Source organism: Platichthys flesus, chromosome 14 (genome assembly GCF_949316205.1).
Source record: "Platichthys flesus chromosome 14, fPlaFle2.1, whole genome shotgun sequence".
In the NCBI taxonomy this organism is placed as follows: Eukaryota; Metazoa; Chordata; class Actinopteri; order Pleuronectiformes; family Pleuronectidae; genus Platichthys; species Platichthys flesus.
This window is the reverse complement of record NC_084958.1, coordinates 18,197,191-18,217,756: the sequence shown is the minus strand read 5'-3', so window position 1 is coordinate 18,217,756 and position 20,566 is coordinate 18,197,191. Positions and strand designations below refer to the sequence as shown.

Sequence of the window (20,566 nt, the reverse complement as noted above, 5' to 3'; positions counted from 1 at the left end):
TTGTAAACATACTTGTTACAGACCAGTAATCACAAGGGGTATTTATTATTACGTTCACACACAACACACAAAAAACGAAAAAACTGAAGTTCTACTTTCTTCAATTTACACGTTTGTAAACTGTTTGTAAAGTAACTGCTGCCCCCTCGTGGTACAACATGTAAACTACAGCATCTGCAGTTTTCAAAATATAAATAACCTCAATATAAATTGCCAAAATATAGTTAACCAAAATATGAATAACTAAAAAAATACATAAATAACATACGAATCACCCAAATATGAATAACCAAACAATAGATAATCCAAATATAAATAATCAAAATATAGATAGGTGAAATATCCATAGCAAAATTATGAATAGCCAAATATGAATAAAGATAACCAGAATTTCATCGACTCGTGTGCTCTAACAAATAAACCTTAATTAAAAACAGCATATTCTCGTAGACAACTTGGAACATTCCAGTCTGATGGTATCTTCCGGGTAGCCTCTGATTGGTCGGTTGGGGGAACAGGAAATAAAACATTGCTGGTCACTTCTCTGCTTTCTGTGGATGCTCCACTTCCTGTGTCTTCGGCCTCTTTTGCGAATAACTCCTGTGTCTTTCTGAGGTTTGTGCTGTTATTCTTTATTTATCTACTGCTCGTTGTCGCGTTATTCGTAAAGAGGAGGTTCTTGTACTTCCTGTATTTCCCGGTTAGCGCTCTGCTGTTATTTAGGTCAACATTGGGCTAAAGCTAGCTCCTAAAAACCATTAGTTATTCACGCCATGGAGAATATATTTGTTATAGCGCAAATACAGATAACTTTTTTTTGCACATTAGCAGCTATTTGATCGTTATATAAAGTCTAGTTATTGTGGACGGTTGACGTTAGCTTCACTTGCTGTGATGCTACGATAATAACACACATTTCCTAATAGCAGATTTCTCCTCTAAAATCAAATCCCCATTAATATTAAAAAGTCACTTCTTCAACATCAACAGGAGAAACCCATGTAGATGTTTCTCTCAGCAAATATTTAATCATCAGACACACAGGAGACATCAAATAACCAGTAACGCTCAATAAAACAATAAAGACTGAGACATGAGGCAATATAGTTAAGTCCCTTGTTTAATTTACGTTTCATTGAAAGGGACTCGTTTTTTAAACGGACATCTAATGTCATTTATCAAGTGCAAAGTTTGGTTGAAGCGTTTATATGACAGATACCTGTTAAATAACACAATAATAAGAATGACCCAGAGTGATCAGATCACACAATCAGAAATGTTCCTCTTCAAATATCTCATCTAGTAAATCAGGAAGTTTTTATAATACATACATTCTGTTGATAGATAAACTTCATCATTATATTGTTTAATATTCATCATGCAAATTCTATCTGTATACATCTGTCTGGTAGTGCCGTAAATCCCATCTGCAGGGATGCTGACTAGCTTTGTGAACTCGTTGCTGAGCTTTGATGACGCTCATCTCATGTTATTCAGTCAACAGCAGCTGCAGTGAGTGTTGACATCCAACCAGGGAATGGTTGGACGTCAACCAGTTTGAGACTGTTGATTGGATGTCAGTCCAATCAACAGTCTCAAACTGGTCATGTGGTCATTATTCCTGATAAACATCAAAGTCAGCAGCTGTTGTTTACCATAACATTTATTGTAATCAAGATATAGTTGACATAATCATGAAATCACTGTGTCTTTATGTTATTTTTTTACCACAGGAGGGGGGGGATCCACCAGCTGCCAACATGTCGAGCAAAAGGGCCAAGGGGAAGAACACCAAGAAGCGTCCTCAGCGCGCTACCTCCAATGTGTTCGCCATGTTTGATCAGTCCCAAATACAGGAGTTCAAGGAGGCTTTCAACATGATCGACCAAAACAGGGACGGGTTCATTGACAAAGAAGACCTTCATGACATGCTGGCCTCATTAGGTAAACTCAACAATATAACGTTTTTGCACATATTTAGACTGTGATGAGAATAATTGCAATAATTTAAATCTAAGAGCAAGACGTTCAAGAAACAAATGTTTCTTTTAATAGTGGTTTAACACAATTTTGAGAATAAGCAATGAAAGGTTGGCAGAATCATCTGTTAGTGAGTGTTTTTATATAGCTTGTAAGTATTCAGGAAGTATGGGTAGTGGGTAAGAGACATTTGATTCAGTCTTCAACTCTTCCTTTTCCCAGGTAAGAACCCCACAGATGAATACCTGGAGACCATGATGATCGAGGCGCCAGGTCCAATCAACTTCACAATGTTTCTGACCATGTTCGGAGAGAAGCTGAACGGCACAGATCCTGAAGATGTGATCCGCAATGCTTTCGCCTGCTTCGATGAGGAAGGCACAGGTGATGTTAAGATCTGAGTGAGACAGGTCCCCCAGGTCGTGGTATCTTCAGAATCTTGTGATTCTTGTAACCGTACACTTGTACAACTTCTGAAGATGACCATAGTAGCAGCAGTGAAATTGTTAAATGGCAACAGCAGTAACCTGGTGTCCATAACATTCTATGTCTTCAACCTGTCTCATATTGGAGTTCTTCCCTACAGGTGTGATCCAGGAGGAGTATCTGCGTGACCTGCTGACTACGATGGGCGACAGGTTTACAGATGAAGAAGTGGACGAGCTCTTACGTGAGGCCCCTATCGACAAGAAAGGCAACTTCAACTATGTAGCATTCACACGCATTTTAAAGCACGGTGCAAAGGACAAGGACGATTAGGAACAGAGGCTTCACCGGATGAGGTTTACTCTCTACATGCTGCGTGTTGTTAAAGAGTCACCACATGTTAGAACAGCTATATCAGTTAGTCTGGCTCATGACAAGGCTTCCCTGTGCTGTAGACTTCTGAAGGTCATTTGCTAAAGCTGCTTTTTGGACCAAAACTCTGGACCAACCCTTCTCTTAAAGCTCATTTGCACTTATGTGAAAAGACCACTAAGGGTCCATGTAAGCTAGTTTAACATGTATATGAAGACCCCATGGATAAAGCTGGAAATAAACTGTTACTGTAACTGGTTTGGTTTTACTGATAATGATTGCATTCTGTCAATTAAATTAGGTTCCGACATCAAACACCAATGCTCTTTTCATATTTCAAAAAAGTTTTTATTTTTTAAAACAAAGGAAAAATGTGAGTCCTTCTGAAATGGTTAAGAGCAAATGAAATGCCACAGTTCACACACATGAACACGCACTGCAATAAACAAATGCTAGTTTGGTACTGACTCATGAGGTAATGGAACAGTGAATACATAATCTGTGGCCAAATGTGTGTGGACAGTGCTGTGGTCTGGGGCTACACCTTATATTTTCTTTATTCATCTTACTAACATGACAAAGAAATTCAGCAACTCCTGCAGCAGAGAGCAAGTAGGAACAACTCAGCCAGCCTGCACGGAGTCCTGTAGTCAAACCCACCCAACTCTTCTGGTATTACCTGGATCACAGGGTGTATAGGCTCAAAACTTGAGTCTGAAAATCTCTTAAACCAAGTTCCCAAATTGTACAGAAAGGCCTCCTACGAACAGAGCAGGCTGTGACCAGAGGAAACTAACTCCTTTTTGATTCTGAGTCATTTTACTTTGTTGTCCACAAACTGCCGTACAAAAAATGATCATGTTCTCTCCTTGTTTCACATTTTCTGGTGAATCTTTCATTTTTCTGATATCATCATTGATAATTTAATAGGTACAGAACAGTGATCACAAGTTTCAGATGCATTAAAAGGATCCATATTATTTAATTTCCCACAATTCAAAGCACCTCTGAGTGCCTGTGTTTTTAATATCTCCGAGAGAATGTATCCATGAATCGCTGTCGTTAACCAGCCTCCTTTGGTTCCCAGGACCGTCTGTGATGAGGGATTTCATTTCACACCAAGAATAAATAAACAAGGGTCTGCTCCGCACTCGAAGCTTTCTGTACACGTCTCAGTTGCTCACAGAGCAACGTAAAACAGACGAGGGAGGCTTTGTTGCGCTAATCTGCCAGGGCAAGGTTTTTCGACTGGAGCTTTGTTAGGTGATCTGATATACAGGCCTCGATCTTGTCACACTGGGCCAGGAAATCCTATCGACAGACAACGAGCAGACTCAGTAAAACAATTCCATTATTCTAAACTGTTTTATAATCACGTCATTTTGATAAAAAAGGATTACCTGCACTGTCTTTATAAGTCCCTTCTTCTTCATTTTGCAGTCATTGAAGTTTTCTGGGAGGCTCTGATAGAAGAGAAGCAGTACTAGGTTTGCTATATGACACATTAATAAAACATGCCCAGAAAGAATAAACACTTAAATCACAATAGAGTACCATGGCATCTATCTGCTCCAGAATCTTCATGAACTGCTCAGCTGCTATTTTCACTCTGTTGTCTAGTTTCCCCAGAGCCTCTGCCTGCAGGTCTTTGGCCAGGAAGCCCTGGATAAAACAGATAGAAATTTATAAATAGAAAAGGGCAGTGCAGGAAAATATTCCAAATTAAAAACCACAAATAAATCCGTACATTCTTGAGTCCAGTTAACTCCCCGTCTACTTTCTCCAGCTTTTTAGCCGTTAGTTCCACAGACTTCTCAATGTCCTTCAGCTTCTTCAGTTCTGCTTCTTCCTCAGGACTATTCTGTTTGGAGGTTATTGAGAGATTGTTATTTGATCACATATTTAGTCACCCATCGGAAACTTTACAAATGTAAACACTTTACCCGCTTTCCAATCATCATGAGCTTGCAGCCTCCTTTTATCCCGTAGGTGGATAAACTCTCCTCCATGTCCTTCAGCGATTTTCCTGCCACAATGAAAAAGGTGAGGTTAGAGCGGTCGAACAAATAATACGAACATTAAAGTTTGTTTGGTTTAGAATCAGAAGAGACTTTGAATCTACCTTTGAAAATGAGTTTCTGTGAGGCCGCTGGGACTCCGGTGGTTTGAACGAGAGCATCTGACAAGTCTTTGACAGTTGGACCATTCCCTTCGTCAGGAACAGTTAACGTGATGCTGTGCTTAATTGATCCTGAAGTAGGAGGAAGAAGAAAAGACACAAAAGCTGTTATTCACTTTCCTACATCATGGAATAAAGTGCATGACTTTGTTATAAGTGGAACTATTCATATGCATTAATTCAACAGCAGTGAACAATGCTTTATTTCATTTGAAGAGCCTCAAGGTAACTTAGCAGATGTTACCTACTCTACAAATTATCTTATATATATTAAGCACTCAGTCAATACAATACCAAAACTAAACAAGTGAACAAATCCCATATTGAATATTTAACTAAATCCAAAGCCAGATACAATTATATTTACACATTACCTTCAAGAACATGTAACGTCAAATGTGAACTAAACAAGCAAATTAAAATGAAAAGGCATCTTAAGATTCAACATTTATAGGTTAAGATGTTTATGGGACGGCTATGCAGTTTTATTTAAACTAAGAGAAGATGGTTTGAATAGTTGGACCTTCTCTTATACAGTCTGTGGCTGGAGCCTCTTGGAAAGATAACACACTTGTATATTTTAGCACTGTTTCTTAACTGAAGGCCACAAGACTGAGACACTTTCTTTAAGTTGGGTCTATCAATTCGTTTTTAGAGGCAGGCTGAAAATCTCCAGCTAAATCGTCAGACTTCCTTGATCGATATAAACACAACGAGTACGTACATCTGACAGACCTCAGATCTGTCTTCACACCTAAAAAAAAAAACCATGATAACATGACACTTATCGTGATCATTGTCGATTTCGTCAGTAAAACATTTGTTAGTGTTTGACCATATTGAGCCCTGGATCAAATATTTTACACTGAGTCAGTAAGCTACCAGCTACAGTACGTTAGCTTCAGTACGTTAGCTACAGGACGCTAGCTACAGTACGTTAGCTACAGTACGCTAGCTACAGTACGCTAGCTAACCGGTTCCTAGCTACACGACCGGTGCATTTTTTGAGAAAACATTTTAATTCCTTGCCAACATGCAACAGGTTTTAAAAACCATTATTTACCGTTTGCAACAGTGACCGTGATGGTTGGCTGTGACATGTTCCTGCCTGGAGTCCTTTGCACACATCAAAATGAAATCACAAAGCTAAATGCTGCTGCTGCTGGACACTGGCTACTTCCGGAGGCACACCGGAAACAGTTCCCGTCGCGCTTTGATTTTTTTTTAATGCAACTTTCAAATAAAAAGGTAAACGCCTATTAAACTGATTGTGGGAACTTATTGATGTTAAAAATATATATATAAAAGACTTATTTCTAAACATATACTTTTTTGTTTATTTTATAGATTTATCAAGTGGTCAAACGTGGATATGGAATCACGTTCAGATTGTTGACGTTGAACGTGTATTATTTTTTCCTTCACAATAAAACTTTGTCCGCAGGCCCATTTCATTTACGCCACATGGCTCTGTGGCGCAATGGATAGCGCGTTGGACTTCTAGGCAAGCACTTGTGCAGCGATTCAAAGGTTGTGGGTTCGAGTCCCACCAGAGTCGGATCCTTTTGAGATGAAGACGAAACGAATCAAAGTTAAACTTCTCGTGCAGTCTTCTAATCACATCCTATGATCCGAATATTTTGCGCTCAAGATTGCGCGTTTAACCAATATAACTTGTTATAGCAACAGTCACTACTGATGATTCAGTGGACCTTGTCCCGCTCAACAATCCGAAACACAACTGGACGGTGAATGGACGAGCCCAAACTAAGAAAATACATGTAAATAGAAAATGTGCAAATTAAGGAAACAACTTTAATCAATTTGACTGCAAAAAGTAACAACGCATGCAAATAGGGTAACAAGCTGCCAATTGGGAAACGACTGCTGAGAAGTTCAACGCTTTGAGAAGATCCATCACCACTGACGAGTAGCAGAGTTCAATAACTTCACAAAGAGTTGAACTACTGACTTTTTTCGGCGCATGTGTTGTCAAATTGATGAAGTTGTTTTCTTAATTTGCACGTGTTTTCTAAATTGACAGTGCTTTGGGCTCTCTCGGCCACGGTAGTGGATATTACCCATGATCCCCGGCTTTCTTGAACCAGAGGAGATGGAACAAATCCACCAAACTCTGTCTAGAAGTCTTCATATTTTAAAGGTTTCCTGACATCTAACTCTTTTTAACTGATCCGCAGTTTAGCCTTTCTCCTCACCAGGTGGGCCTGATTCCGACACTCGACACTGTCAGTTCCAAACTCTTCACAGGAGATCGCACCCACTCACCAAAGTGACATACACACATGTTCAAGGGTAACAAGATTAAAATAGCTTATTTTGCATCAGTGTATCCGCTTCAAACCAATTTCGAAGCTGATATTTTTACGGTATAAAGGTTTTGCTTTAATGTGAAAGTTTTAGACAGAGGCAGACTGGCTGTGCCCATGTTCCCAGTCTTTAAGCTAAACCAAATCTTGTATTAAATGGACAGATATAAGTGTTATCGATTCTATCATCTAACTCTCAGAGAGAAAGCTTATAAGACGTGTTTCCAAAAGTGTCTAACTAATGCTTTAATCATAGTAATATTGCAGTTGAAATGTTTCTAAAACTTCAAATAGCATCTTAAATATGGTAAAGGATTTGAAAAGAAGTACTCCAGCTTGGTTTCCGGCAGCCTGGGCAAAACTTTGTTGGGGAAATGTGTATGTGTGGGCGGCTCAATAGCAGCCTTCACCTCCGCTTTAGCCTTAAGCCAGATCCTCTGTAACCCTTTACAAATAATAATTAACCACAACATGTTGATAGTAGTCCACCTTCTAATTAAAGTGTTTTCTGAGGGATTTTCTTGGCCAGCAGCGTAAATGTCGAGGTCTGCAAGTAGAGTTGAATCCACAAAAATAGGAATCCACAGAGAAAGAACAATAATAAGATAATTAACAATGAATCATTAATTCAAGGTTGTTGTAAAACAAATAATTTATTTAGCAGGTTTCAGATAGCCTTAAGCTATTTTAAACAGATGAGTGGGAATCATCTTCTCCACAAACAACAAACAGAACCAAAAATAAATTAATACTAGGGTAATACCGCAGATGACTGAGGAGTCAAGTGTTAGAGAGGAGGCTGAAGGGAAGATAAGGAGAATAACACGTTTTTGAAAAAAGGCCACATGCTAGCACAGTAGTAGTAACAACACAAAACCCAACAACTTCAAAATCGGAGTGTTTCAGGTCAAAGGTTTTTTTGTATGTTCAGTGGAAACTGCTTATAGTGATCAACCATCTATATGGATCAAAAAGGTCTGGAGCAGAATCGTTCTATGGGGGAGAGCGGGGTAATGTGGGACATCTGGTCATGTGAGACACCCCCTGTATCTAGGCAACGGAACACATTTGTGGTCATTTGACCTTTATGTTTTCAAGCCCCTCCCATTCCCCCCTTGCCATGAAGGAGAAGTTGGTGCTGGTGCTGTGGAAAGTATGTTTTTTCACAAAAATGGGTTTTTTGCATGTAAAAGTAAATTTTCTTGCTTTGAACTTAATCAACTATTGTGTTAAAACAAATTGAATCAGGCAGAAACACTTATATCATACATGTTGGTGAACTTCCAACATATAAAACCATGTGATGGATGCTAGCTGAAGATAAGCCTGAATTGATAAGAGATGTTGTTTTTTCTAAAACGGTGGCTGTGGGGTAAGGTGGGACGAATACTGTGGGGTAAAGTCAGGACACTGTCTCACTTTACCCCACCATGAAGCACACGTTAAGTTTAGTCTTAAACATATTTTAGTGTTATATTACATTATATATGTTTTATTTTTAATGTCATAAACATTGTAGAAACGCCATCATGCCAAGAAACTACACCAGGAAGACAACCTGGGGCCAAACAGCCCTCACAGAGATGGAGAGTGCAGCCGCTGAGGTCATGCAATGAAAGAAGTCCTTAAGAAAAGCTGGAAGGGATAGAAATATTGATAAGACAACCCTCAAAAGATTCATAAAGAAAAAAGAGAAATGGAAAGTAAAATCAGTAGCCTGGGGTGCAGTAGCTGAGGTAAAGAGAATATTCACAGATGAGATGGAGGAGGAGCTGGCCAAACACTTGATGCAACTAGCTGACCAGTTCCATGGCCTTGCTCCAGTTAAGTGCCGTGAACTGGCATTTGAATAAGCAGAGAAAAACAATATCCCTGTCCCTGCCAATTGGACAGAGAAACAATGTGCAGGTAAGCTAGGGTGTGCAAGAGATCACATGAATCATAATAATCATAAATGTGCTTAATTGACCAATCCCCATGATTCTGTTACAAGTCCGATATTAGTGGTTGTCAATCTAGCTGTTGGGATTTTAACTATTACAACATGTGTTGTTACCACTTTACCCCGTAGCTGGGGCAAAGTGGGACACAAGACCACTTTTTTTAAAACAATCATATTTTCACTGCCCTTTGTCCTGAAGACATTCTGATCATTTCCATTTCTAGAAAACATCCTGAATTAATGGGATATTTGTAAATTTTACTGATATATCATTTTAGCTCGCCTAGAGGGGAGCAAATGTAAAAAATGTCCCACAATACCCCGCTCTCCCCTACAAATGCTTACAGTGTTCATTTAGGGTCTTTTCCTGTTTGGACAGTTTCCACCTGCCAGCGGAGCAGCCGAGTCAGTGTGGACGTGTGTGTGTGTGTGTGCTCACACATACACAATAGTGCAATGTTACCTTTCCCTCAAATTCCGGGACTATCATACAGAAGCTACGCAATTCTGTTATAGAAATCAACCGCTTATAGTGATACGTTTTCCCCAGGACAAACGTGATCACTATTAGCCATTTCCACTGTATTTAGTGTTACTCTACATATAAAAGTGTTTTCAGGTGAAGTGCAGTCGTTTCAACCCGCTCCCGGTTTATGTGGCAGGAATCTGTGGGAGGCCGAACTCATCCACCAACACTCCGTCCTGGAAACAAAGGGAGAAAAAACAATTAATGACAAACCTCTAAATATATCTCTGTATTTCAAGTGTTATGATTCATTTGACTGGTTCTTGGTCGACAGGGAAAAGATTCAGTCAGACCATATCAGAGCTTATAAAACAAGCCACACCAATAAACTACATTCTAAGCATTTTGTTGTATAAACACTTACTTTACATTAAGAACAATATCAATAGTTAGGGTAATAAAATAGTTTGACATTGGAATAAGCAGCCAAAAACAGATAAAAACATTTTCCAGAAGAATACAGTTTTCACACATGACTGTTTGTTGGATGTTTGTTTTACAGCCGGATTACACACAAACTACAGATTCCCACCAAACTTGGATTTTGAATGACCTCCTTATGTATTTTTTTGAGACGAGTGATCGTACCTTGTTTGTCTTGCTGTCACTGGGGATTCCCTCAGGGATTGACGGAGCAGCCGAAGCCTCATCCAGGTAGGAGTTGTCATCATCCAGCAGCAGCTCATCACCCAGAGCGTCCAGCTCTGAAACCACAGATACACAATCACTACAGATATGTGGACTCTTTAACACCAAATACTGCTGCTTCAAAGCTTGTGAATAATTGTCTCTGAGGGAAGGTGTCCAAGTTAATACAAAGTCAATGTGTCGGACACGGTCGGGTCTACCTGCTTCCAGATCCTCCTCGTCTATCTCTGGAGTGCCGTAGTTGCGGCTCAGGGCCTCTTGGACCTCGTTGGCATCTTCCATCATGTCCCCCAGTTGATCCTGTAAATCCTGGAAGTCCAAAAACACTTCATCACTTTAAGTTACAGATACTTCACAACAGGAGGAAAGATTTTCACTTTTGGATTGACTGAAGACTTTGTTACACATCCCCAGGAACAAATAATAATTTAACAGACATAGAAATGGACAAGACCTGGAAAACCTGCACATCAGGCCACATTTGAACACACATGGAAGAATGTCTTCAGCTTTCTAATCATTTTAATGTTAAAAAATCCGACAGTATTGGACTGAAGTGGAACAAAAGGAAACTGTACGTTTTATTTTCCACACTGTAGCAAACAGTTTAAGTGTTAGAAAATTAAATTCTTCTTCAAAAAAATTTCTTGTGACAAACTTACATCAATCTGATCAACTTTGACGTCCTTGTAAGCCCTCTTCATTTCCTTTGCACCGATCTTCATGGCCTCCACCTGCAAACAGAAATAATGACAGGATCATGAGTTACCAGCTGGTTTTATAAGTGTGACCCCTAAACCAATCACAGCGTGTGGCTCTTACTGTATTTTTAGTGTCCTTTAGGGTCTGGATCGTGTAGTTCGCCTGCTCCATGTTGAAAGACTGCTGAGCCAGCTGCTCCCTCTGACCTTCATACCTGTGGAAAGGAACAATTGGTTCAAAATGTCACTATATATATATATATATATATATATAGACAATGAATAAGCTAAAGTTTTGATAAGTGAGTCTTCATTTCATTCATTTCTTATGCCAAACCATCACTGGCTCCATCTTATTGAATAGTGAGAATCTGCCTTTTCTTGACTTAAAATAAAACAAAATGATTTTGTGGGTTTTGGACAAAACAAGAAAACTGACTACATTAACTTGAAGCCTAGGAAGTTGTGGCAGGATTTATTTCCTAGTGATGGTCGATAGTCAGTCTGATGAAGGCCGGTTTGCTGCAATGTGCGATCATTGTTTCCTTCTTCTTTGCCATGCATTAGCCATACTAATGAAGGCTTTTTAACTTTTCCAGAGCAAAGGTGCCTTTCCTTATTTTCTTTGTCATTTCATAATTGAGTAAATAATTGGAACATTTATCTATCACTATACCCGTGATATATTTGTAATATCTGATACCAATATTTTGTTTGTATAACAAACAATTTTTTTTTCTTCCAATTTTTGTTATCAACATAAAGTGATGGAACATTTTACATTAAAAAAACAAATCAGCTCATGATCTATGATGTTTGTATTGTAGCATGTTGATACACAATTGTCAACATCCTGTGTACATCACATAAACATCTGTAGTTATTGTCTGTGAAGGACTCACATTCTCTTCTGCTTCAGCACTCTCAGCGCCTTCTGTTTCACCATGTTCTGGATTTAAAAAGAAATAAACTCAAGTTCTGGTCTGCCATGATTGAAAAAACAACAATTACACTGTGTCTCTTCTAATTCCTGGTGTGTCACCTTGGAGGGGCCATCTCTCATCTTCTTCATCTGATCCTTGTACTTAAGGAGCTCAGCGTCAAGTCGGCCAATCTTCTTCTCCATGGACTCGGACCTGGCATCCACCTGACACAGGATCAGAGGATCACAGGAGAAATGATTTCCTGCCTCAACACAGTGTTGTTATAAAAACCACTCTGCCTCTGTTCGAGCTGTGCTTGTGTGTGATGGAGGGAGACAGAGAACAGACTGAGGACTGAATGATCATTATTTGTGGGGGGGTTGAACGATGCTCACTCGGTTCAGAATCCATAAAAACCCATAAACCACAACAACAGCAGAACTCACAGTGCCAATACAGTCCGACAGGTTGGGAGGAGGCGCGTTCGGTTTCCCGCGTCCGAATATTCGGTTCATTTTCCCCGCGTTTATTCAACTCTGGGCTTTTCCCTTTATCTTTTTAAAAACACAATAAACAACCAGACGCTCCAGGATCTCTCCCATAGAAGACACCCGGAAGTAACGGTTCCGACGGGAAGGACTCCCATTGGTCGACGTAAACAGTCGCGGCCAATTGGGGTGGGAGTTTAGACTCTCGCCTCCGTGTGGCGAGCAGAGGAACTGCAGCTCTGGTAACCACACCATTGTCTCCGTGGAAACGTTCGTCAGCTGCAGCCTTTGTTGAACCTGCAGAAACACACAGAGAATCTATTTATGATTTTATATAAGAAGATGAATTTAGACTGGTTATATCATCTGTTCCCATATGCATCACTCTGATGGACAGTTCATCTATCGTGTTATACCAAAAGCAACAACAACAACATCAATAACAACAATAATAGTAATAGCAATAATAATTATAATCATCATCATCATAATCTTGTTCTTCAAGATGATAATAATGGAACCAATTAATATTATTCAATACAACTACTATAACATCCACTGTATCTACAAATCACAGCAGTAACTTCCTTTAAATCAAAGTTAAACACCTATTGTTACCATATTGCATTCCCTGATTTTATTCTATTGTAGATTGAATCATGTAATCATTCTATTATAACTCTCTTACATGAATTTATGTTATTTTATGTATTCTTGATTGTGTGTCAAATATTATATTTTGTCAAAACAACATGACAGATATACATACGCACTGGATGTTATACGTAACATCCACTGTTTTCATATACAGTACCTTAATGTATTACCCATTTATTATTCATTACAGAACCGCTTCCACTCTTCCACAGCTGCATCACTTCTTCACCTGTTTACATCTTCACATAAGAGTCTTTTTGGCTGAATGTATGATGTTCTTGTTCTGAGCACCATAGTTACAAATTACTTGACAACACATATAATAAGGCACCAATTCTAAGTAATGTAAAGTAAATGTAAATTCAAATTGCTACTTTGATATTCTATTCTGTCTCACAAAATAGACTGATTTGATTTATAAAGGGAATTAATGTTTCTCCCCACAAATTCTTTAATTTGAAGTGTGTAGAACAACAACTGCATGACTCTCAGACAGAAAACCTTTAAAAAAAAGATTGAAAAGTGAACACAATTAATGCTGTTCAAATACTTACATAAGTATAATATAAAAATAGTATCAGGATAGTATATGTATACACATTTACCCTACGTCTTTATATCCCATAAACATCTATTACCAACATTTATAACAATATTATAATCATACAGCTAAAATTACACAAATCAAAGGAATCTCTCATGAACTGGCAAAAAAAACTTAGAATGCTTTAATTGAGCCATTGGTTACTATTGACCTTTTGTAAAGGCCTACTACTTATTTTATTTTTGTGTCACAGATTAATTGCCTCATAAAGATTACAAGCACATAACACTAATACACTTACTATGAATAAAACCCGGTCATCCCCCTGAACTGGGACCTGTCTGACCTGACTGAGGCAATTTTTCATTTGAACAATGAAGCCTATTGAAGCCTTATTGGACGGCCTATATTAAATGGCTTGCTGATACAAATGCGTCTTCGACAGACAAAGACAGATAGCAATAGGCCAATCAGTAATCTTGGTCATAATGGCTGATGGGGCTCATCGGTGCTCACACAGAAAGACTGATTTAAATGGCCCCTCGGAGCTGGGAGAATCTCTGAACACCATTAGTCCTGTTCTTCCTGCTGGGAAGAGCGGTGCATCTCCCACGAGCTACTGACAAATTACCAACACAGACGAAAACACAGCACGTCTTTATAATAAATACAATAAAAACAACATTGCACACTCACTGCTGCAGCACTGGCAAAAATATTGAATGTCATAAGGGAGAAGCTTCGAGGACAACCAACAATATTCTATTCCAGCAAGGCCAGAATGTTTCCCAGTTACCCCTCGCTTTGACCCCCCGCTTTTTCACAAATTCTTCAATATGGAATGAAGTCCCCCTCATAAACTAGATTTAAATTCAAGATCTGAATCAGTACCTTACACATTATTAAAAAAAAAAGTCCATTAAGTATTCTCTGGAAAATCAACACAAATATGAAATGTTGGAAAAATTGGTTGAGCGGTTTTTGGATATAGAATCAACAAGAACACATAATTTCCTTGGAGGTTATTAAACTGCATGTAGATCTTTAATCTCTACTTATACAATCTGTGTCTCTATCATCAAAATGTTCTGATAACACACCTGGGCAACAATACATCTGGAAAATCCCAAACCATACAGCGCCACAGCTTCAGCAGCTTCACCTGAAGCTCCTCCCACATGAAGCTGCTGCAAACTGCGCCACAAGGCCACCAACACAAAACCCCCCTCACCATGGAAACATGGTGGGTGATGTTATTCCATATTTCCACCTCTTCGGGCATTGATGAGTGTGAAACAAAGGACGTAAGAGAAAAGAGTCAGTCTCACATTTTCTTCTGTGATTTATCGTGATCACCAGCTTTATTGGGACTTCTGACATTCAGAGCTATAAGATACATAAAAATATAAATACAGCGTATAACGGATACAATGACTTTACAGAGCAGCAGCACATTATACACACGTGGTGCTCGGGACCTGGGCTGAGTGCAGCTGCTCGTGAACAGTGGAGGCAAAGCATGAAATCTTGTCAACAAAGTATTTGAAGAATAATTAAGAAGCAAACAGTGGGCTGTCCACTGTGAGACCAATAGGAATAGAAAGTGCGACAATAAGCTTCAGCAGTTAGTTTACACAAGCAAATACTTTCAGACTCTTGAGGAAATAAATAATAATCACGAAAACAGATGTGGTCGATTGCTGATGTTTTGGAGCGAGCAAGCTATCCGAGTTAAGACACCAAGGATAAGGCACGAAACACATCTTCTGCTATAACGACAGCTTTGGGCAGGTTATATATATATGTTCCGTTCAATATCAATAAATCAAACCCTCAAAGGATTTGGATTTAATTTGATGAGGTGGATTTGATGAAAAGCTCCAATAACAACATCAAATCAAATTACTTGTCACAAGAGGTGAATCACAGCGCAATAAACAGTGGCTCCAGCCAGCAGAACTGAAGTGAATTACATGTATACAATGAAAAAATAAAAAAGTTCCTTATCTGGATTTATTCACCGATTGTTAGTTAGAATAATTAACTAATTTATTCCTCATCAGGTCAGGCGCTGTCAAACACATAAAGCTGAGGAGCCCACGCAATGCTATTTAAATTAACTGCTTAATATCACATATCAGGCTGTCGATTCCACAATAGAATACAAAATGAAAAAATCCGGAGAGAAAAATTGTATTTTCATGAGCGGTGTGTTGTTATCCTGTTGCCTTGGAGCCCTCGGCCCAGTTTTCACACGTACTAGTGGTTTCAGACAAGGTGAGAACACGGCAGGTCGACATCACCGTGTGTCTCCTGGATGTGACGTAGCCTCGAGGCAGAGGTGGTTAGAAGGTGAGGAGCAGTGTCGGCTGTAAGAACCGCTGCCTCCTGCACAGAAAACAGTGGACCAGATGATCCACGTCTCGTCAAGATGAAAATATTCATTATCTGCTCGTGGGGGATTTACAGGGGATGATCCCTGAAGGGTTATTACATATCCTACATGGGTTTACTCTCCAAGGGGAGACTCTTATTTACAGAACAGCTTTACACCACATCACAATTCCCAATAGACACAGTTAGTGTAAAATTATGCTATAGATTGAACCTGAAAAAACGTTTTTTCATTTATTAATCCTGTCCACTTTATCTTTTTATGCACGTGAGAAATATATTATATACTTGAGTGATTCAAGCCAATTGGACAAATAGCAAAATGTGATAATTCACACGGTAAAATAATTTGGGTTTGGCTTTTTTAAATTGTCATTACAAACAATGACATGAAGAAGAATATACTTTGTTTAGATTTCAGTTTTCTTTTTTTTTTCTATACATCAAGCTGCAATTTCTGTAGAAGTCGTACAATTCTGAATACAAAGATTTAATAACTAACTGGGCTGCGATTCCAGAGGCTAATTTAAACTTTGACTGTCACGATCTCATTGGATAAGAATCTCCACTTTGGAGATATTGCCAGAAAGAAACTAAAACCAACGATGACTTAGTCAATATCTGAAAACATTCCTACATCCCGACCTTTTCATTTGCCTGTGGCAAACAAGTGATTCTTAAAGAAGGTGTAAAGCATTACAATCATTGGAGATCCCTTTCATTTTCTTTTAAAGGATTAGTGATTTTCCAAAAGCGGTGGCCACTTCTTCAGTTTATCACAATACTATCCTTTACGTGCATGCCATTGGACTCTCTGGTCAACACTCTGGATAACTAAATAAAGACTAGCCCTCGGCGTTAGATGGCAGTGGTGATTTGAGTCAAGCCCAGGTCGTTGGAGTCCTCCCATCCCTGACGCATGGAGGACATTTCCATGGCTAGTCATACGGGCCTGGCCTGCCTCACACCTCCGTGAGGCTCTGTGGGACACGAGTGGTCCCGCAGGGTGCTCCTCACCCGGCTCACCCCCTGGCAGTCCCTGTGTCCCGGCTTCCCAGGGCAGCAAAAGTCCCTGAAGCACCTCTTAAAGTTCTCGTCGAGGAAGGCGTAGAGGATGGGGTTGAGGCTGCTGTTGGTGTAGCCCAGCGCCACGCAGAAGAAGTAAGCGGCCATGACGGCAGTGGTCTCGGGCACGTTGGCCGACAGGGCTTTAACCAGGATGAAGATGTGGATGGGCGTCCAGCACACCACAAAGACGGCGACCACCACCAGCACCAGGCGCGTGATGCGGCGGAGGTTGCGGTCCTTCTCGGGCGAGCCCGACAGGAGGCGCACGCTCTTCAGCCGCATGACCATCAGCGTGTAGCAGACAGTGATGATGATGACAGGCACCACGAAGGCGAAGATGAAGACACAGATCTTCATTAAGGTGTCCCAGTAGATGTAGGGCTCGGGGAACTGTAGGGCACATTCTGTGGTTCCTGTTAGTTACAGGAAGAGAGAGTCAGAGGAAGTTAAAAATAGCATCTTCATTTAAGGAGAAAAACACGAAGATGGAGCAGTCATGCTCGCAGCTCTGTGCACAAATGCTAAATGCTAACATCAGAAGATTAACAATCTCACAATAATCATTTTGTCAAGGTGAGATCTAGCAGGTACAATTTAAAATGTATTGTTTTCAAATTAACACATCGTTTCAGTTGTTGAAGCCATTTTGTTGGATCCGTTCAATCTTTCTAGACCTCCAGTTTCCTCAGCTCACTTCATTTTCAGTTTCATATTACGTCTTGAAACTTGATAATTACTTTATAAATCTTATCTCAAAATTTTACTTTTCAAGTTTGACTATGTTTTATGTGTTTGTTTTCATTTATCTTATTTAAAGCTGGAAAAGGTAATATATATCTTTGACTTTATTGAGTAAGAATATTTCCATAATTCAGCAAAATGTAAATCTAGTTATCTGAGAGAAAACTAGACGTCTGCACTTCCGATAGGATCAGTTTCCATGAGAAAACTGGAGCTAGGGAATCTTAAAATATATAATTTTTTATCCTCAGGGGAAAATTAATGTCTGAGATTAATAAAAAAAATATAAGCATTTGCCAAGATATATAAAAATGTTAACCTTATATTAGAACCATTCAAATTCATCCACTGAAAAACATGAATATCTGATTCATTGAAATCAATCTGTTACTTGTTCTTTCAGTTTGAAGCTCTGTGTAAAGTGTTACGAGCTTTATTCAATGGAGGCTAATCGGGAACATTGCTAATTGGATGTATCGGCACTGAGAAGAAAAGGAGACAACACTTCAAGTTCTATTCTCAGTCGAGTTCGACCCTTTACGTCTGTCGCAGCTTCATCCAGTCAAGTAGCTGTGGTCCAGACTCTCATCAAACCTATAGAACCTCCTCTTCATAGAGTTTGAAGGATGCTGCAGCTAATTGGTATAATTCAGGCCCGGCTGTCGGAATGCAGAGCTTTAGGTTTGATAAGATTCCCTCTACAGCTGATAGGAGGTGATTTTTCTCTATAGCAGACACAAACATGGAAACACCTGGATATGTACAAGGAGAATGACTCAGACTTGAAAAGCCCTGTCCGTATACTGGTGCGTAACAGTGTGAATAGATGCAAGGTCATTGTACCGTTATTGGTTTTAGTGCTGCCCAGTATCATGGCAGGGATCCCGGCGGCAGACGACAGCAGCCAGATGACCACGTTGATGATCTTGGCCTTGACGGGCGTGCGGAAGTCCAGGGCCTTGACCGGGTGACACACGGCCACGTAGCGGTCCACGCTCATCATGGTCAGGGTGAAGATGCTGGTGAACATGTTGTAGTAATCGATGGAGATGAAGACTTTGCACGCCACCTTGCCGAACGGCCAGGAGCTGAGCAGGTAATCGGTGCTCTGGAAGGGCATGGTGGTGGTGACCAGGGCGTCGGCCACGGCCAGGTTGAAGATGTAGATGTTGGTGGCCGTTTTCATTTTGGTGTATCTGCAGTGGCAGGAGATAATAAAGAGGTGGAATGGGTTTGATGGATTTTTCCCGGACTTATCTTTGTTTAAATCCATTAATGCTTTCAGATAAGCAGAAGACGTCTCCTCAGCCAGGGGTGTCTCAAGGGACTTTGAAGGCCCCGGGCAAAAAGGGAATTAGGGTGCCTTGCACAATTGTCGTGTGGACCAGAGACTGTATATAAAGATGGATGACATTACTGCCCCCCAAAAACCATAAACCCTGCCTCCTCCATGTTAGTTGCTGGAACATGGACCAAACTAAAAAGTCAAAGTAGACATCAGATACATTTTTCTAAAATATAGTCTCTTTCATTTTAGGAAGTTGTTTTTGTACTGATATATACGTTCAAGTGGTCAAGTTTCCAGTAAGTTTGGCTTTAATCAGTTATTTAATGCTATAAAACAAGTTAAAACGTAACGATTGACAGCTGAGACTGACTCGTGATCGGTCGAGCACCGTATCGTCAGAACCTCACTACTGCAGCTGCGTACATTCTGACTCCAAATTCACAAAATGGCGGCAATGTATCAGGAATATTTGGCTTCATTTCTGGATTTTGGGAGGAAGTAGAGAGTCTATGCTGCAAAGTGAAATAATCAGCCATTCCTGGGGGCACCCCTCTCAGCTCGGTGGACTACACTGTTGCAATTTCCCTGACCTCAGCAGCCATAACACTGTATAACACAAACTAGAGTAAATTAGACCAAACGGGGAAATTATGTTCTTCTTTCTCTTCCACCTTCTCTAGGCAAATTCAAGGATGGCTTATTTCTTATTCAACAATTACAAAGAAGCAAGGTTTTATAGAGAACCTGAAATGGAAGACAGAAAAATCGAATGGATGTTACAATAAGACATTGTCATCATCGTTGAAGAACCCTCAGAACAATGCAGGTTAGAAATAACTGAAAAACGAACACATGTTGTGCAGATGCAGAAGAAACACAAGAGAGGCACAAACAATGATACTGCATCACATTTCCACGTATGGACCAACATTGAATACGTGCTGATTTTTCCTGTGGCTTCAGAGCTTGAAAGGACAAACTCACCTAATGATGACATACATCACCAGACAGTTGCCCACCAAGCCCACCACGAACACCACGGAGTACACCGCCACTATGATGGGGATGATGGGCGACAGGGGCTCGGGCTCGGAGTCCCATGTGCCGTTGGGGGTGTAGTTGAAGAGGTCCGGTGATCCGGGCTGCCAGGTGAAGTTCGGGACGCAGTCCTCCGGCTGGCCCGAGGGACAGCGCTCCTCCTTGAAGATGTGCACCACGCTGCTCTCCATGGCGCAGGACGCACGGACCGGACTGACCGCTGCCGCTGCTGCTGCTGCTGGGTGTAAACTACAGATGTCAGCAAAGATTTCTCACGACTGCTGGTGGGGGGCTGGGGGGGAGAAAACACGAAGAAAACTGTGC

At 40.2% G+C, this 20,566-nt stretch overlaps 4 protein-coding genes and 1 non-coding gene across 5 annotated transcripts; 2 read left to right on the top strand and 3 right to left on the bottom strand.

Annotated features, from left to right (window-relative positions):
- The first annotated feature begins 514 nt into the window (after positions 1 to 514).
- myl12.2 (myosin, light chain 12, genome duplicate 2) lies at positions 515 to 3,032 on the top strand. The gene is made up of 4 exons (XM_062404543.1): positions 515 to 615; positions 1,734 to 1,944; positions 2,203 to 2,364; positions 2,567 to 3,032. The coding sequence occupies exons 2-4, from the start codon at positions 1,761 to 1,763 to the stop codon at positions 2,737 to 2,739; spliced, it is 519 nt and encodes a 172-aa protein (XP_062260527.1). The 5' UTR covers positions 515 to 615; positions 1,734 to 1,760; the 3' UTR covers positions 2,740 to 3,032.
- A 72-nt stretch (positions 3,033 to 3,104) lies between these two features.
- Positions 3,105 to 6,140, bottom strand: bag1 (BCL2 associated athanogene 1). The gene is made up of 7 exons (XM_062404542.1): positions 6,021 to 6,140; positions 4,901 to 5,029; positions 4,722 to 4,804; positions 4,526 to 4,639; positions 4,333 to 4,440; positions 4,179 to 4,241; positions 3,105 to 4,089 (listed from the first exon to the last, which is right to left on the bottom strand). The coding sequence occupies exons 1-7, from the start codon at positions 6,055 to 6,057 to the stop codon at positions 4,000 to 4,002; spliced, it is 624 nt and encodes a 207-aa protein (XP_062260526.1). The 5' UTR covers positions 6,058 to 6,140; the 3' UTR covers positions 3,105 to 3,999.
- A 283-nt stretch (positions 6,141 to 6,423) lies between these two features.
- Positions 6,424 to 6,515, top strand: trnar-ucu (transfer RNA arginine (anticodon UCU)). The gene is given in 2 exon segments: positions 6,424 to 6,460; positions 6,480 to 6,515. It is a non-coding gene; the product is annotated as a tRNA-Arg (tRNA).
- Positions 6,516 to 9,200: 2,685 nt separating this feature from the next.
- LOC133968955 (charged multivesicular body protein 5) lies at positions 9,201 to 12,633 on the bottom strand. The gene is made up of 8 exons (XM_062405225.1): positions 12,471 to 12,633; positions 12,144 to 12,248; positions 12,004 to 12,050; positions 11,223 to 11,316; positions 11,063 to 11,134; positions 10,601 to 10,709; positions 10,341 to 10,456; positions 9,201 to 9,928 (listed from the first exon to the last, which is right to left on the bottom strand). The coding sequence occupies exons 1-8, from the start codon at positions 12,537 to 12,539 to the stop codon at positions 9,878 to 9,880; spliced, it is 663 nt and encodes a 220-aa protein (XP_062261209.1). The 5' UTR covers positions 12,540 to 12,633; the 3' UTR covers positions 9,201 to 9,877.
- A 3,839-nt stretch (positions 12,634 to 16,472) lies between these two features.
- On the bottom strand, positions 16,473 to 20,516 carry oprk1 (opioid receptor, kappa 1). Its single transcript, XM_062404591.1, has 3 exons — positions 20,189 to 20,516; positions 18,760 to 19,112; positions 16,473 to 17,588 (listed from the first exon to the last, which is right to left on the bottom strand). The coding sequence occupies exons 1-3, from the start codon at positions 20,431 to 20,433 to the stop codon at positions 17,050 to 17,052; spliced, it is 1,137 nt and encodes a 378-aa protein (XP_062260575.1). The 5' UTR covers positions 20,434 to 20,516; the 3' UTR covers positions 16,473 to 17,049.
- Positions 20,517 to 20,566: the final 50 nt, after the last annotated feature.

Excerpts from the sequence above, each read along its gene's own strand:
- LOC133968955 (XM_062405225.1), bottom strand. The coding sequence starts at position 12,539 with ATGAACCGAATATTCGGACGCGGGAAACCGAACGCGCCTCCTCCCAAC. Across the intron at positions 10,457-10,600 it reads CGAGGAGGATCTGGAAGCAG|AGCTGGACGCTCTGGGTGAT; the intron begins GTAGACCCGACC and ends CTGTGGTTTCAG. Across the intron at positions 9,929-10,340 it reads GTGACAGCAAGACAAACAAG|GACGGAGTGTTGGTGGATGA; the intron begins GTACGATCACTC and ends CTTTGTTTCCAG.
- bag1 (XM_062404542.1), bottom strand. The coding sequence starts at position 6,057 with ATGTCACAGCCAACCATCACGGTCACTGTTGCAAACG. Across the intron at positions 5,030-6,020 it reads CACGGTCACTGTTGCAAACG|GATCAATTAAGCACAGCATC; the intron begins GTAAATAATGGT and ends CTCCTACTTCAG. Across the intron at positions 4,640-4,721 it reads TCATGATGATTGGAAAGCGG|AATAGTCCTGAGGAAGAAGC; the intron begins GTAAAGTGTTTA and ends ACCTCCAAACAG.
- myl12.2 (XM_062404543.1), top strand. The coding sequence starts at position 1,761 with ATGTCGAGCAAAAGGGCCAAGGGGAAGAACACCAAGAAGCGTCCTCAG. Across the intron at positions 1,945-2,202 it reads TGACATGCTGGCCTCATTAG|GTAAGAACCCCACAGATGAA; the intron begins GTAAACTCAACA and ends TCCTTTTCCCAG. Across the intron at positions 2,365-2,566 it reads CTTCGATGAGGAAGGCACAG|GTGTGATCCAGGAGGAGTAT; the intron begins GTGATGTTAAGA and ends TCTTCCCTACAG.
- oprk1 (XM_062404591.1), bottom strand. The coding sequence starts at position 20,433 with ATGGAGAGCAGCGTGGTGCACATCTTCAAGGAGGAGCGCTGTCCCTCG. Across the intron at positions 19,113-20,188 it reads GTGATGTATGTCATCATTAG|ATACACCAAAATGAAAACGG; the intron begins GTGAGTTTGTCC and ends CTGCCACTGCAG. Across the intron at positions 17,589-18,759 it reads CAGCACTAAAACCAATAACG|GAACCACAGAATGTGCCCTA; the intron begins GTACAATGACCT and ends TGTAACTAACAG.